Source organism: Fukomys damarensis, unplaced genomic scaffold (assembly GCF_012274545.1).
Source record: "Fukomys damarensis isolate Sample0158 unplaced genomic scaffold, DMR_v1.0_HiC HiC_scaffold_30, whole genome shotgun sequence".
Lineage (NCBI taxonomy): Eukaryota > Metazoa > Chordata > Mammalia > Rodentia > Bathyergidae > Fukomys > Fukomys damarensis.
Genome location: NW_022900942.1, coordinates 68552993 through 68570891, shown reverse-complemented (window position 1 = coordinate 68570891; position 17899 = coordinate 68552993). Strand labels below are relative to the sequence as shown.

At 43.6% G+C, this 17899-nt stretch overlaps 1 protein-coding gene across 1 annotated transcript; it reads right to left on the bottom strand.

The window, feature by feature from the left end:
- Positions 1 to 4700: 4700 nt before the first annotated feature.
- Psmg2 (proteasome assembly chaperone 2) lies at positions 4701 to 15695 on the bottom strand. Its single transcript, XM_033757439.1, has 6 exons — positions 15524 to 15695; positions 11782 to 11840; positions 8917 to 9035; positions 7791 to 7964; positions 5608 to 5728; positions 4701 to 4953 (listed from the first exon to the last, which is right to left on the bottom strand). The coding sequence occupies exons 1-6, from the start codon at positions 15630 to 15632 to the stop codon at positions 4861 to 4863; spliced, it is 675 nt and encodes a 224-aa protein (XP_033613330.1). The 5' UTR covers positions 15633 to 15695; the 3' UTR covers positions 4701 to 4860.
- Between the last annotated feature and the right edge of the window lie 2204 nt (positions 15696 to 17899).

Below are 17899 nucleotides of genomic sequence, written 5' to 3'. Positions count from 1 at the left end.
TGTATGAATATTTTTAGATTGTGGAAAAAATAATCTTTCCATTATTATTTCTTACTGGGAAATTTGCTTTGATATAACAGTGCTTTGGATTACAAGCATGTTTCCAGAATGAATTATGGCTGCACACCAAGGTTTTACTGTACATAGAGAAACATGGGGAAGCAAGGCAAGAGAAGACCCCCACATTCTCCCATCTCTCCTAAGGCAGATCAAGAGGGGACAAATGGAGAGGAAAGCAAATACCAAACGGTATAGAAAAGATAAAGTAGATGAGTTCCAGAGGAAATGCACATGAAGTTCTCAGAAGTATTACTCAAAACTACCCAGAGTGGATACAGGGGAAATAAATGATAAAATGGCATGGTACTGGCACAGAGAATGAGATGAGGGTTGAATATGGTGGCGCACACCTGTAATCCCAGCACTTAGGAGACGGAGGCAGGAGGGTCCCTGCAAGTTGGAGGGCAGCCTCGGCTACACAGTGAGATCAAGGTCAGCTGGAACTGCATAGGGAGATCCTGTCTCAAAACAAAAGACGTATGGATCAGTGAAACAAACACAGAAACATCCCCAGACACATTGAACTATTTTTTTTTTAAGAGTAGGAAAAATTTATTGAGAGAAAGATAGCTTCTGTCTAAGGCAGAAAGGGGTCCGGAAGACAGGTTGCCTATTCACCCAACCCCTCAGAGGTGTTTCATGGACATATTGAGCTATTTGATCTTTAACAAAGGGGCCAAAAGTATGCATTGGAAGAAAGATAACCTATTCAATAAATGGTGCGGGAAAACTGGCTATCTGCAGAAGATTGAAACTGGACCCATACTTTTTTTTTTTTTTTTTTTTTTTTTTTTTTTTTTTTTTTTTTTTTCTGGAAAAAGTTTGTTTTCCAAAAATTTAAACTTGGCCCCATTTTTTTTTTTTTTTTTTTTTTTTTTTTTTTTTTTTTTTGGTACCAGGGATCAAACTCGGGACCTTGAGCTCCATACTTACTAGATCAAAGATCTAAACATTAGAACAGAAACACTGAATGTACTGGAAGATAACAAGACCTGAAGTCCTAGGCATAAGAAAGGATTTCCTAAAAAGAATCTAACTGCACAAGAAATGACAGAAGGAATCAACAAATAGGATTACATCAAATTAAAAAGCATTTGTACAGCAAAGGAATCAATAGTGAAGAAATAACATACAGAATGAGGTAAAAATTTTGCCAACTATTTCTCAGGATTAGTATGTACAATATATAAGGAACCCCCCAAAAGTAGACCACCTAAAACAGATCCAATCAAGAAATGGGCAAATGAACACACTTCTCAAAGGAAGAAATGCAAATGGCCAACAAATATTTGAAAAAATGTTCAACACCCCTGGCCATTACAGAAATACAAATTAATGCCAAGATTCCATCTTACTCCAGAAAGAGTGGAAATCCTCAAGAAATTAAAAAATTAATGCTCGTGTGGCTGAAGTAAAAAGGAACACTCCTACATTGTCGGTGGGAATGTGAAATAATACAATCAGTATGAAAATTCCTCACAGAACTACACTTAGAAATTCCATATGACCCAGCCATCCTCCTGTCTTCCCCTCACAGCTCAAGGCATCATACGATAGTGACCAGTGGGTACCCTGTGTGTATGTGTGTGAAACAGGGTCTCACTATGTAGCCCAGGCTGGCCTTGAACTTGTGGCAACCCTCCTGCCTCTGCCTCCTGAGTGCTGGGATTATAGGTATGTGCTACTACACCTGGCTGCAATACTAATATTAGTGATTTTTTTTTTTTTTTGGTACCAGATATCGAACTCAGGCCCTTGTGCTTGTGAGGCAGGTGGCAGAACCACTGAGCCAAATCCCTGGCCCTCCAATACCAATCAGTGTTTAGGGCAGCCAGATTCATAATTAAATTCTGGACACAGTCTGCATATCCATCAACAGATGACTGGATAAAGAAAATGTGGTATAGGGCTAGGGATTTAGCTCAGTGGCTCTGCCTCTTGCCTCGAAAGCACAAGGTCCTGAGTTTAATCCCCAGTACCAAAAAAAGAAAAAAAGAAAAAAGAAATATGGTATTGACACACAGTGGAATATTACTACTCAACTATAAGAAAAAGTTGAGATATCTATAGGAAAATGAATGCACGTGGAAATATATAACACTGAAATAAATCAGACACAGGCTTAAATACTACATGATATCTCTCATTTGAGTAAGGCAAAATACGAAGTACAATAAAGAATAGAAAGGGACAAGGGATGGATCTCTTGCAAATGGGAAGGAGTCCAAGAGAATGTGGGTGAGAGGGGACGGGGAAATAATTAGAATAAAGATATGCCAAGGCCTGGCATGGTGGTGCACGCCTGTAATTCCAGTACTCAGGAGGCTGAGGCAGGAGGATCACTGTGAGTGAGACCAGCCTGCGCTACACAGTGAGTTCCAGGTCAGTCTCAGCTACATAGTGAGACCCTGTCTCAAAAAGCCAAAAAAAAAAAAAAGAATAAAGATTGCCACATACGGCATCTTGGCAACCCCAATGAATATAAACATTATATATCATAAACAAGATTAATAGTATCAACAAGAATGAAAATGGGGAAAAGAGATTTAGAAAACAGGGAAGGGGAAAAGGGTTTTAAAAAAAGCCTCAAGATGGATCACATACATGTACCCACTCCCAAAAAACTGTAAACTGCATGAACTGCAAACATACTAATAAAAAAATAAAGTAAAATGTTTCCCGGAGAGGAGAAAAAGTGTACATATCCATTTATATCCATATTGGAAAAAAATGTGTATAGAATCACAGCTGGTTAATACTTTTCTAACTATAAATTCATGATGGATTATGATATGGATGCATTTATATTTTTATGTTCTTTTGTATTTTCTAAATGTTGTGCAATAAGTATGCATGGCTTTTATAATTAGAAAACAATTCCACGTGTCAAGACCAAGTGGTAAAACCTAGTGAAAATCAGAACCTAGCTTTCCTATGAAAAAGAAGTTTCAGTGATTTCTTACCACGCTCATCTCTGGTTTTGACTTACTTAGGTAAGAGCTTATCCTCCAAGAATTACACATTACTAAAGATGGAATTTTGATTATTTAGACCCAACCAAGTTGAATTCCTAATGAAATCGCAGGCAGGAAGCTCCCAGCCTGTGGACTGTTCCTGTCCCGTGGTTGTTTAGGATTTCATGCCGCTGGCTCTAGGCACAAAGCCCCAGCTGTTCTCAAACTGGACCCGAAAATCTGAAAAGGGCTGAGGGACATAGCTGAGAGGCAGCACACATGCCTGGCAGCCCCAAGTCCCTAGATACGGGATCCGAACGGAAGGCGCTCCAAAAGTAAAGATGTACAAGTGGCCACAGGACGTTCAAGCTGCTCGGCGTCGGTCATCAGCAAACACAAACCAGTCACTGCACTAGGAGCGGGCCTCATACTGCTCGGCAGACATGGGACCTTCGCCTTCTCCATGAGCCACGCCTGCTGTGTGTGAGGGGTCTCGGGGCCAGATCTGGTCCGGGAAAGTGGTGCAGCTGCCTTCTCCGCGGGCAGGCCCCTCGGTCCACCGCAGGGCAGGCGGCGAAGGCTGGGCAGGGCAGGCAGCTCCTCCTCCTGCCGACCGGGCTGGAGCATCTCCTGCGTCTCATTCCACACCCTGCTCTCTGCTCTCCCGTTCCCTCGAGCCATGGGCTCATGGGCGTTTCAGCACCATGAGGCTGGAATCTCAGACTCAGGCCCACACTCCCTCTGCTCCCCTGCTGAGGGACCAGCTTGGGAGAGGGCGAGCAAGGTGATGGACTGCTTGCCCTGCAGGGTAGCAAGTCTGGGAGCTGCGAGTGGATCTGGTCTTCTGGTCCTGTATGGTTAGGCTGGTGCCTCTGCTGGATTCTGAGGGCCGGGCCTTCCTAGTCTGCCATCTTGCGGATACTTTACCCAGAAGGCAAGAACAGGGCGACAGCATCGGGGAGGGCTCAGTGAGAGCACTTCTGCTGAGTGCCACTGAGTGAGGTGTCCCCTCTTCTCACACACAGGCCACAGGCACAGGCTAAATCCCAGTCAGCCCACAGGCGTGTCAGATGGAGCACAGATGGTGGCTGCCAAGCGGGACAGGACAAACTACACCGAACTCCTTTCTCCTGAACTTGAGATGCAGTAATTACCCTGGCTTACTGGGCTGAGTGCAGGATAATCACAAAGATCCTGCAAGTGCAAGGGGAAAGATCGGAGGACGCTGGGCAGCTGGCTTGGAGGTGAAGGGGCCAAGTGCTGGGTGGAGCTCTGAGAGGTGCAGCGGAGCAAGTGGACCCTGGAGGCGACACAGGGGACAGCCCCGCCACCTGCAGCCCAGCAGCCCGCGACCATCAGCACTTTTCATTTCTACAACCCCTGCTAAGAATCAGCTTGTTTTGTGGTGGTTGTTTTTTTGAGACTGACCTGGAAGTCACTGCATAGCCCAGGCTGGTCTCGAACTCACAGTGATCCTCCTGCCTCAGCCTCCCGAGGGCTGGGATTACAGGTGCGCACCACCAAGCCCTGCTAACTTGTGTTCTTTTATGCTACTAAGTCTGGTAATTTCTTCCAGCAGAAATAAGTTTATAAGAGTCTGAGTTAAAAAAGATAAGTATCAGACAAAATTACATAGGAAATAAAATTTTATTGTACAAATTTTACATTTGTTGTAAATGATGAAAGGCAGGGGAAAAGACCTTTGTTAATGCATTGTTCTTTGACGTCTTCTGTGAAAAGTATCTATGTCCTAATCACACTCTCAGACAGTACAAATTTTTATGTACAATATTTAACAGTTGTATTGGTAGTATCTTGCGTCACTACATATAAAACTGAAAATGGATCAAAAGAGTGCAGGGGGAAGACCACTGCCAAAGAGTAATTTCCAAGAACTCGGTATTTTCCACAGCAAGGTGGACGGTGCAGGGTCGTCACTCTGTAAATGAAGAACAGAACAGTCTTTCAGTTCTACCATCAAATCTGTCTTTGAAGCTAGGTTTTATTATCAGGAGAAAGAAACACTTTTCTGTGTCATGTCAAATGAAGACATTTCTTTGAGTTCAAATCACAAAGATATGCCAGAAAGGATGCAGATGGACTCTATGAAGTAAAATCAAGCCATATCTTTCCCTGGCTACAGTAGGATTTAGACAGAGGCCGCCACGGAGCAGCCTCAAGGTGCCATCCTCCGGCGAGCTCGTCCCGGGGTGAGGTGTGCAGTGCCCACTGCTTCAGGAACGAGACACTGGCAGCACCGCTCACGCAGCCACCTTCCTCACTTCTCTACAACAATCCTGGGTTCTCCAGAAGACTTGTTTGCTCCTCAGAATCCACTGGGCATAGCCAATGTAACAAGAACAAGCACAATGAACAAACGGGATTTTCCTTTCTGGAAAATCATCCTTAATGACACAACTGTAAAACAGATTAGTTAACTGTCTCTTCTGTCGGAAACAGTTCAGCTTAAACTACATTTCAGGGAGAGACGTCTGTATCTAACAAGAACTTTCACCCACTTGCCCACAGAGTACCTAAAACCCAAGCTAATGAACAGGAATCACAGCAGGGCACCTGCTACGGTAAAACTTACCTGCGGTTTGATCATCTGCAGCCACTCGTTGAGATACTCAACGAGACCCAAAGCATCAGGGACGTTGTCCCCTTCGGAAACAAACTTCAGCAGAACCGCCATTTGGATTTCTTTAGAACAGCTGCAAGAAACAGAAGGAGCAACTCAGTATTCTTCCACTGCCAGAACACGCTGAGCCTAGTGTGTTGGTTTTTACAGGTGAGACGGCCTGTTGGCTTGGGCAAGGAGAAGCCACCATGTCCTAAGAGCATTCACTTCTCTCCACTGTGGCACATACGTGCTTCTCCTCGGGGCGGGCAGAAGCCATGAACACCCACATGGGGAACATGTAAGTCTCAGACCATGTGAAAACCTGGCAAAATAAGATTTGGTTCTGATCCACTCTCAAAGCCTCATTTAGAAGACTGATTTTCAGAAGCACCATAGTAGAGTGACTAAAAGGAAGTTAAGACCCTTGACACTAATTATCTAAAGCAGTAAATGAAGCCAGACACAGTACAGGCCTGTATTCCCAGCATTCGGGAAGCTGCGGCAGGACTGCTGGGAGTTCGAGGCCAGCCCAAATGACACAGGAAGAGGCTGTCTCAACAAACAAACAAAAGAGGCAGTAAAGAGAACACGACGAGAGTGGAAATGTTAAGAGACAACACTTACTTCTTATGGATCCCCTTACTATGTGCCAAGCGCTGTCTAGACATTTGGCAATCCAATCCTCACAACGACCCTTGAGGAAACCATCATGATTTCCACTTTATGAAGAAATCCATTTGGAATAATGAAACAAGGACTCAAACTCTAGCTCTTGCCAGAGGGGCTCTCCTAGTGACTCTGTCAGGGCTCTAGGGTCCCTGGTCTGTAAAAAGGACAACAAGAGAACTACCTCAAGTGCTGCTGTGAGGCTGAAGGGAGGCAGTAAAGACGAGGTGCTTAACCCGTGATGATTTACAGGAGATTCTCTCGAGCTTGAGCTGTCAGGTGAGGTAACAGGCTCAGAGAACGTGCTAAAAGTGTTGCATCTGTTACATGGCAAAAGTGGACCTCAACCCAGGCCTCCTGAGCCCCAAAACATCTCGTAACTATCAATGTCCTCCTCAAGCCAATGGTGAGGGGTGATAAACCAGCGCACAAAGTTTCTTGTTTGCCCACACAGCAAAAACGATTCCTAACACCCTACAAATGAGAACTATGAGAAGGCATAAGCCAGACTCGAGAGTGTGACGGGCAGCCACACAGATGAAGGTGAGGTGGAGAAGTGCAGTCCAGCCAGGGCTTTCAGAAATCTGAGCGGGAATCGGGCTACATCACCAGCCTGTCTCGGTCTCCAGTGCTCAGAAGGCAGGAGCTGCGAGCATCCCTCATGCTGTCCACGCCTGGTGTGCAAAGACCTCAGGGCTGCGATGGTGGCACAGAGCTCCCCAAGTCCCAAAGCTCAGAGAAACCCACCTCCTAACTGCCTAACCACATGCACTATGGCGGTGCTGCGGCCCTCCAGGGCTCCAGTTACACCTGGGGGGAAGAGCAAGGTAAACACAAAGCTACAGGAAGAAGAAACTAATATAGGAATAGAGTGGAGGTAAGTAAAACAGAACAGAAAATACTAGAGAATCATCAGTGAACTCAAAATTGGTTCTGTGTTAAGAGCAACAGAAGGGATAAAATTTTATAATTTCACTAAGAACCCGAGAAAAAAAGACTCAAATTAGTAAAATCAAAATTGAAAGTGGGAACATTACGAGGCAATTTGTAGAAATCAAGTGTAGTTACTTAATGGGCACAATTTCTACTCAGGATGACCACAAAGTTGTGGAACCTATGGCAACTTGCCTGTGTCCTTCAGGCTGGTCTCAAACCCCTGAGCTCAACTGATCCTCCTGGCACAGCCTCCTGAGCGCTAGGAATACAGGAAGGAGCCACTGTGCCCACAATTTAATTTTCAAAAATTTATCTGATCTTTATTTTTGTGGTATTGAGGACTGTATCTAGGGCCTTTGCACTAAGCCGTATCAGCGGCCCCCTTTTTATAAAATTTTGAGATAGGGTCTCTTCAAATTGTTAAGCTGCCCTGGCTGGGCCTGCCCTTGTGAGCTTCCTGTCTCGACAGGACTACAGCTGTGTACAATCACAGCCAGCTAAGGTCATTTTACAATTAAGGTGGGAAACAGACAAGCGGCAGACAAACTCACCTCTCTTTGTAGAGTGCTCTTGTGATCCCTCCTCCTGGAATCCGGACACAGTAGTCAGAATCACTCATTTCAGGAATACATGGAGTTTTTTCCATTTCTTGCCAGTTGAGGCTCTTTATTTTATTCCGAACACTCTTTTGCATACAAGGGGTAAGCAGGTACCGAAAGGGAGTGCTAGAAACAATCATATAATTAATTATATTTCCAAAAATTCACAAATACAAACACGAAGGCAATAATTAGGTTTTTAACTTGGTCTCCATATAATCTGCTGCAGAAGGTAAAAATACAAGTTTCAGAAGACTAGGAAGAAGAACGTGCAGCACATGTCGCGCTGGCCTGCTGCTTACGCTCAGGAGAGAGCAGAGTGGGAGACATGCAGCAGGGCAGGGCCAACGTGAAGATAGATCTGTGTCCCCAGCTCTGCCCTACGGTCCACAGGAGGGGCCTCTGCGCTCGTTCTGAAAGGCAACTATGGTGAGCTGACGTGTTTTCATCCTGATCTGACAAGTGGGTACGTAATGATCTACACGAACTAGAGGTCCAACAGTGTAAGAATCTCCCACTAGTACTTTTTCGATTTCATGTGATAATAAAACACAAAACTTTGTATTTCTATTCCGGAGACACTTTGTCTTCTATTTAAGAATTCACTATGACCTGCTTGGGTGCTTTCCTGAAGACAACTGGATTCCCACAAATATAAATGATTGCATATCTGGAAATAAAGATTTAGGACCAATTTAATCTTTCAAAAGTTATCAACTGATGCGGCTAGAGGTGCACTCACTAGTTCAGCCCTTGCCTAGAGGCACAAGGCCCTGGCTTTGATCACTAGTAACATACATTTGGGGTCTTACTTTCTCCTCTGTCTTAATCCGATGAGCTGTGACGTTGCCCACACCACATCAAACCCTAAAAGCACAGTTCCAACACCCACTTTCCTGACCCAGATCTTCTCTGTCCAGCTGTACTAACATCACAGGAATCAAAGGACCCCTGTGTGCTTTTCATCTCCTCTTACCTTCCTCTTTCCAAGTGGACAGGCAAGGGTACCTATGGCGCTTTAAATTTAACTTTTCAATAGTGAGCTATCCATTGCACCCTAACTAAGGCATGCACGTACCTGCGAAGCTGTAGGTCGTTTCGTTGGTAAGAGTGACTGCTCGAAAGAACAATAACTTTGGCAAAGCTGCTACTTTTTACCCAGGAGAGGAGCTTTTCACAGAACGAGCTGGATTTATACTTTGCCATTGAGAGAATAAAAAGAACATGTAACAGTGAGATCTTAGGGTATAGTAGTGTACGTAATATTTCATAAATTTTGTGATAACAGTTATCTATAGATGGTACACATATTACTACTGTCAGATCCACTCATTGATTTACCAGTGAAAGATGAAGAGCATTTATGTAGTACAGCTTTACAATTATGAAATAAATCAACTGTGAGGAATCTAGATGTTAAAAACTTCTATTCTAAGAAAAAGCATTTTTCTAAGTAATCTATTATTATTTAATTTTGTGTGCAGTGCTGGAGATTGAACAGAGGGCCCCAAGAGTGCCAGGCTAGAACTCTACCACTGAGCAACAAGCCCAGCCCCAGTTTAAGAAATCTACGGCGGCTTAATCACCGCTGGAGCTGGGGGTGGAACACATGCTTGTGATGCACCCAGTTGGGAGTCTAAGGCAGGAGGAGCCTGAAGCAGGTCCAGTTTTGAAAGTTTAGTGAGACCCTGTGTCAAAAGGACAGGGACCTAACTCACTGGCAGAGTGCTTGCCTAGCAGGGCTCCAGGTTCAATCCCCAGCACTGGGGCAAAAACCCCACATGGTCATCTGTGAGGCGCTCATCAGAGACTGTGGACTGGAATCTGATTGTGAGGAAAGCAGGATTCAGAACATTTGGCCTCCCCTCCAAAGGGATCAGGACCACAAGGAGCAGAAAGAGGAGCAGGGCAAGTAGCACACGTGGGGCAGCAACTACAAAGATGCACCAACCAGATGCAACTTGCACACCCTGCATGGTTCAGTGCTGAAGGGCACTGTGGGGAAACCAGGGTGTTTGAATACACAGGATGAGACCTCTGAGTAAGTCATTTGATGCCGATTTCCTGGGGCTTGGTGATGATGACGGGGTTGCGAAGGAAGATGTCCTTGTTCTTTTGTTTTTAGTACTGGGGTTCGAACTCAGGACCTTGCGCTTGCCAGGCAGAGACTATACTGCTCAACTAAATCCCCAGCCCTGTTTGTTTTTTGAGACAGGGTTTCGCTTTGTAGTCCAGCTGGCCTCAAACTCTAGCCTCTGGAGCACTGGGATTATAGGTGTGCGCCACTGAGCCCAGTTCCTTGTTCTTGACTACTTTTTGTTGTCTTTTGGCAGTGCTGGGATGGAAGCCAGGGCCTCACACATGCTAGGCGAGTGCTGCACACTGAGCTGTGCCCCAGCCTTGACCTCAGAAGCTGAGGGCCAATCTACTGAGGGATGCGGTATCAGTCAGGAACCTACTTTCTGGACTCTTTGGCAGAAAGAAACTGTGTTCACACTCACAAGAGGTTAAGCATGTGTGACCAGATGTTAACAGCTGGTGAATCTGGGACGGAGATTATAAATGGGGGAGGGGATGACTTAAAATTTTTTCTCAGTTATAAAATAAATATTAAAACTTAAAATGCAGGTAAAAATGGCAACCTTTTAAAAATGAGAGAGCAGTACACTCTGGAGATTAAGAGACAGTCTCTGGAGTCAGCCACTAGGCTGGGATCCTTCCTGGCCACAATGCGTACAGACCCTACTGCATGTCCCCGGCAAACTGCCTGACCTTTCTGGGTTACTAGGCTCCAGTATTCTCACTTGAAAAGCGAGGATGTCAGTACTTGATTCATAGGTTTGTTGCAAGGAGGAAACAGAATAATTCATAGGAAGTGCTTAGAGTAACATCAGTGTGAAGAATCAATGCCCAATAAATCTTTGCAATTTAAAAAAACATTCTTTATTTCATCTACCAAAATCTGGAAGTATGTGACTTGCCTATCTTCAGTTTTAAGCTAACATTAGGAGAGAACCACAAAACCATGTGGCACAATGTTAAAATGGCCAGCCTAGGCAACTCAGCAAAATCGCAAAATAAATAAAAATAAAAAGGGCCAGGGATATAGCTCAGTGGTACAGCAACTTGCATAGTGTCCCAGGCCATGGTTTAACCTCCAGTACCACAAAAATGCCCCAGCGGGCGGCTACAGCACAGCACAGCACAGAACAGATGTGGAGCCATGCAGGCCCCTATGCAGGGCTGTAGATTCAGAGTGAGCTGGGAAGCCCGTACAGGATGTGAAAGACAGCAGCGATGTGACCTGATGTGCTTTAAAAAGGTCACTGAAGGGGGAAAGTAAGAGCAGGGAGAGGGGTGTGAGCGGGTGTGAACTGAGTGGTCGTACATGCGGTGGCAGGAGGAACGAGGCTGGACTCAGAACATACCCTGATGCACGTAGATCCCCAGCTGAAAATAATACAAATGCAACAAATCTATGCTACTTATGTACCTAATTTTTTTCACCAGTATTACCTGAATTAAGGATATATCAGACCTGAGTTGTAAGTCGTACTTTTTTGTTTCTTTGTTTTTGGTACCGGGGATTGAACTCGGGTCCTTGCCCTTGCAAGGCAGGCCACCGAACCGCTGAGCCAAATTCCGGGCCCTATAAGTAGTACTTTTTATATAACCATGAAACCATGGTAACACACCTGAAATGAAATTATTTTCTATTGAATGAGAGCTTTCTTAACTGTACATACAACATAGCAGAAATGACTTTTAAATCTAGGGCTGGGGCTTTGGCTCAGTGGTTCCGCCTCAGTGGTTCTGCCTCACAAGCACAAGGGCCCAAGTTCAAACCCTGGTACCCCCCCCCAAAAAAAAATCTAATAGTACTTAGTTTTTCTAGTGATATTATACCTTAAGAAGCTCAAAAAGGTTAATATGAGACACTAACCTTAATAAAAATAGATCTTAACTGAAGAGCCACTAATTTTCTTGAAGGCAATGAATATACTACAAAGACAAGAAGAAAATGAAATCACAGGACAGTTAAAATTAATGACTTTTTCAAATTATGATAAAATATAAATTATAATATTTCTATCTATATATTTTCAGTAAGTAAAATACAGAACGTAAGCACAATGTTGTCAAATGCTTAAAACACTTGAGAAGTAACTTAAAATGTGCCAGTTGGGTTTGTTCTACAGCATATATTCATTTTTGAAAAGTTAACTGTAAGAAAATACCAAAAATTATCCTTTGTCAGTCATGGTGTGGTGTGCAGAAGCCAAGGCAAGAGGACTGCTGGAGCCCTGAAGTTCAGGGTCATGGGCAGCGCAGCATGCTGTAGCTCTTAAATTTAAAAAAAATTTTTCTTCTGACCTTATTGTAAAACCAAAGAAGTATTCCCTTGGAAACTGCTGATGTTATGACAAATAAAATTATCCTTAAGAAAGGTAAACTTTTCACTTGCTGATATTCTTCCCTCTTCTCTTCTGAGACAGAAACTCATTGGAATTAACAGAATAGACTAAAATATAGGAGAATGTTAGCCATGTAAGAGAATTCCTGGACTAAGTACATTTGCGTTCCTAAGAGCTTCTCAAAGACCTGAATTAGTATAAAATTTTCTGTGAATCAAGGTATATGCAGTTTTAGGAAACAGGGTTCACACTTTCACCAGGTTCCACAGGGGCCCACTTAGCGATGTGTAAGGCCCCCTCCCAACCTCACCTCTCACATCAGCCAAGAACACAGGACCAGGCAGGACTAAGCTTTCGTTACTGTAAAGAGTACAGATCACCTTAGTCTGGGGAAATCCTGTGGTGGGTTAGGTCTGTTACAGTTTGGATCTGAAATGTCCAACAGTTTCTGGTGCTGAAGGGATGTCCTCAGTGGCACTGATGGGAGGGTCTAGCTGGAGTAAGCAGCTGCAGGGTGTGCCTTGGAGGGTACATAGAGCCCTTCTCTCTATTCCCTGGCTATCATGAGCTGAGTGTTGCTACCCTACCATGTGCTCCCCTCCTATGATGTAATGCCAAGGGACCATGGACTGAAAGCTCTGAAACATAAGGCAAAACAGAACTTTCCACCTTCAAGCTGATCTATCTCAGGTATTGTGTCACAGTAATGGAAAGCTAACACAAGGTCTCTCTTGTTTCTGTAACAAGGTATTTTCTCCTGGCTAGTGTGATGGTGTTATACCACACCTCATCAAGTCTAGTGAACACCAGGTACACTTAGGTCAAAAGGATCAAAGCAGAAAGCTTAGAAATTAGGGAAAAGGGACTAAGGAACAGGCCACTCAGGCCTCTCATCTACCCTTGACACATACATATAGTCCAATCCAACATATCTGTGTGGGGAAAGTATGTGTCTGTATGGGTGTGCGGGCTAGGGTTTAAAACAACACATACTACAGCAACTCTAATATTCTCCATCAGTGTATCATGTGACTGACTTTTGTCGTTAGGATCCTGTTTCCTAGTAGTTTCTTCTGAAGGGACACAATATGAAAGCAATTTTACTTCCTATCAAGTCTTGAGACCTAACTGCAGTTTCAGAAAATTTAAGGGCTGGAGGAACAAAGCAAGTAAGAGCACAAGGAAATAGACAAATGCAGAGGGGAGACATTCTAGAGGGCAACAGGCCTGGCCTGTACTGTGGGCCCTAGTTTAGAGAAACCAACTTTAAGTGACATTTAGAGGTAAACTGGGTCAACATGAACATAGAGAAGGTATAGGAAAACATTAGAAAATTACTGATTTTGTTAACAGTGATAATGTCATTTTAGTTATGTAACAAAATGCTCTTTATCTTTTAAGAAATGCATACTTGTATGTTAGGAGATGGAATTTCATGAAGTCTATGTTTTAAAATACTTTGGCTTAAAAAAAAAATGAAGCGGGGTAAATTGCACCCAGACATTTGACCCACTGCCAGTTTGTGAAAGGAAAGCCAATGGATCTTTTGTGTGTGTGTGTGTGTGTGTGTGTGTGTGTGTGTGTTTGTGTGTGTGTGTGTTACTGGGGACTGAACCCAGAGTCTTCACACTGAGCTACATTCCCACTCCTTTAAAATCTTGAGACAGGGTCTCACTAAGTCACCATATCACCTAGGCTGGGCTCAAACGTGATTTTCCTGCCTCATCCTCCCAGAGTGCTGAGATTACAAGTGTGCACCACTATGCCCACTTGGGTCTTCTCGGGTGAGGTGAAAGGCAGGTCTCTGGGACTAGACTGCCTTGACTAGAATCTCAGTCACACCAATTATCACTCACATAACCTTGAACAACTGAACTTCTTCGTGCCATGGTTTCTTCATCTATAAAGGAGCAGTTTCATGGGATGGGGATTTAGCTCAGTGGTTCCAGCACCTGCCTTGCAAGCGCAAGGACCCAAGTTTGATCCCCAGTACAAAAAAAAAAAAAAAAAAAAAAAAAAAAAGATGCAGCTCCATGGTAGGGAGCTTGCCTAACACACGCAAAGCCCTGGGTCTGAATCCCAGAAGTGGGAGGAAATCCACCTTATAGAATAACTGTGAGAATTCAATGTGTTTGTTTGAATAAATAAAACTACACAGCATTTAGGCCACAGTAAATATGCAATAAGTGACAGCTGTTCTCACTAGAACTGTGTGAATCCTAGTTCTATCATTTGTGGGCTTTTAAGGCTAGTCTTATGTTAACAAAGCCATCTTTCCTTCAGAAATTTCAGTAATAAGGTTATTTCTCAAAAGTGCATTCATTATGCAAGCTAAGAACCATGACATGGCTAATAAAACTGACAAAGCCACAATGCTTCATGTGGCTCTCATCCACCAATGGCCTTCCATGCTCTTTTAACAGTCCTGGACTTGACCTTAAACCAAACAGTTGATGAAAGGAGACACAACAGGGAGCCCCTGAGAAGGAACAAGATACTTCTGGGCTTCCTTCCTGTCAGTGAAGCTTTTCCCTACTCACCTGGGACCATTCCATATACCCAGACAGAGGTCAGGGCAACATAACTATGCAATGATTAACCAAGCCTGATAATCCATGGAGGAATCACGGCTTTCTACAGTATAGAAAAAGCTTATACCTACTAATGGCACCAAGCAACTCAATCTCTCTGAGGCTTACCTTTATCACATTGTTAGGTATTCTATAACATGTCAGCATATCTAGGTGCTTAGATGAAGTAGCATGTTAAATACATAGCACCTGAGCCTAGTGTAATTTTCTTTTCCTTTATCTGTAGTACCAGTGATGGTTATATATGCCAGTAAGAATGGAAAATGAAACAGAATAAAAGAAAAAAAATGACAGATGCATGTAAAAAAAAAATTTGAATTCTATCCACAGATACAAGTACAAACTATGCATAACCCTCGAGGAGCTACCACTAGAAGGCCCTAAGAACTGACTTGTGGGTGTAAAAAGGACAGTGTGATGGGTTGTGAACTCTACACAGAGCTGGCACTAACTAAATGCTTGTAACAAAATAAGACTCATAGATTCCTTCCAGTTTTGAGGACAGGGTCTCCTATATTGTTCAGGCAGGACTTGAACTACTATAGGTTCAAGTGATCCTTCTGCTTCATCCTACTGAGTAGCTGGATTATATGTGTGCATAATGGTGCCAGGCTTAGAGACTATTCCTGATTTAAAAGAACTCTACTTTGTAGTAGGATAAAACTTGCCAAAAACATACCTTCAGCATTTATACTGAGTTCTGCTGAATTTTCTTCTGCTGTTGCATATGGATTGTTCCCAACCATTGGCACCAGACAATCAGTATAGAAGTAACCAATCTTAGACATGTTCAGTGTAGAAATAATCAGATCTATTGCAAGTTGGCCAACATTTCCAACAGATACTGCTGGCTGAAATATAGAAAAGATATGCTCAATGAGGTAGCAAATTAGTAGCACTTTAACAGGTTTAGACAGACGACAATAATCAAAAGGTAAATAATCAAAAAGTTTAGACACTAGACAAAAATTACAGCAAGAGTACCAAATGTCTATGTTCAGGAACATAGCTAGATACTGACTATTTCATGTAGTAAAACAAACGGACAAGAATTTCTGCCCTGGTAGTTTCCAACCTAATGAGGGGCTGGTTTATCTGGAATAAAATCAACAGTAAGCTACATAGTGGTGGTGCTATGAGGAGAAATAAGAGTGTAATTGGGGCCAGAGAATTGGCTCAGTGGTTCTGCCGCCTGCCTCGCAAGTGTAAGGGCCCGAGTTCGATCCCCAGTAACCAAATAAATAAGGGTGTGGGCATGTGTATGTATGTATGTAGTTCCTTACAATTTTAAATAGGGTGATCCAGGAAAGCTGACTTCAAGTCACAACTACAGATGTGACAGAGGTAAAGAAGAGAGTCAGAGAGAACTGAGAATACTGGAGGAAGTGGGAAAGCAAGTACAGAGGCTGTGAGCTACCAACAAAAGCAGCCCTGGCCTTCTTTCTATTGGCTTTGTGAAGTGTGTCTCTCCTACTCCTAGAGGTTGGAGTGGCTTTCTTTTCACATTACACACACTCTCTCTCTCTCTACTTCAAACAGCCAAAATAACAAGTATCTATTTACATTCCACAATTCTCTGAACTCCAGAGCCTATGGGATATATCCACAGGGTCACAGGCAACTCACATTCAACAAATACAAAAACTAAACTTTTCCCAAACTTGTTTTTCCTATTTACAGTTCACAGAAGGGCAACATTATTTAATCCCATTTCTATCTAAATTTATTCCTTTTCTTTTACCAACTATATCTAATTATGACTAATTTTTACTGATGTCTCCAAATTATCTCTTTAATGAGCTGCTCAGCATTCTTCCAGCAACCGCCATATTTTGGCCTTTAAGTGTTCCCAAGCACTTTCTCATTTGTCATTGCTATCATCGTCTACCAAACCCCTGGTCACCTACTGTAATTCCCTCCTTAAAGATTTGGCTACTTTGGTTAGACTCACCGGTATCATGCACGTAAATATGCCCTAATATCTTTCAATCTAAAAAATCTTCCCTACCTGTAATCCCAGCACTCGGAAGACTGAGGCAGGAGGATCACCGGGAATTTCAGGCTATACTGAGTTCAGTGCAAGCCTGAACTTCATAGTGAGGCTGTTTCTCAAAAACAAAAAAAGCCTCCCTTGACTCCTCTGCTCACTGCCACCTCATCTCTCATGCTCTTACACAGCCCAAAACTCCCCAACAGCTGTCTACTAAAGTATCAACAGGAATTTTATTTCTGGATTAATGAATGAATATCCTCTTCTCCCCTACTTATTCAGCTCACTCCAGTATGGTTTCCTTCTCCACCTCTCCACTCGTAACTTTGTCCAAGTGACCACTCTAACCTACATCTCACTAAATCCAAACGGACACCTTCCTGTTTGATATTTAACGAATTTTAAAAGGATAGTTCTGTGTCTCTCTGGTCTTACAGCACTCCACACAGTGCACCGTGCGATGGTGTCTTCAGCCCATTCTGTCTTAATGTGTCATTCCAAACTCGGCAGTCTCCTGGTGCCTCGTGCTTGTGCCTCTGCTTTGGGCGTCCATCTTTCTAAACGTTCACCTCGCTAATTACCGCAAGGCCTTTCTGTATCGTCTTCTAACTTAGTATTCGTTGCTTTTACTGGTTACATGCGTTTCAAACACGACTGTAAAATCTTTAGGACAAGCATCTACTCTTCTCATATTCGCACATAATAAAATGTTCACCGAAATAATGACCGAATGTGGGCAATTGCCACCGCGCTGCAGGCGTTGCGGACGAAAGTTACATTATATTCTCTAATACTAACGGCGTGCCAGTTTAGGATTGACTCTAAAGCCAACTGAAAGTAAGACTTTCGAGGCTAAATGATGACGCCCCGCCAATATTCGTGATATGCCTGTATCTAACAGGCCACGTTTCGGAAGCACAAAGACTACCATTTGCATTCGCTTATTTACACGCCGACCGAGGCTCTACTCCGACTGCCCTCCGGCGACAACCTCCCTCCCGTTTTCCCTGAGGGCGGGCAAGCCCCGCGGGAGGTCCGGCGAGCGCGGGGTCGAGCGGACTCACC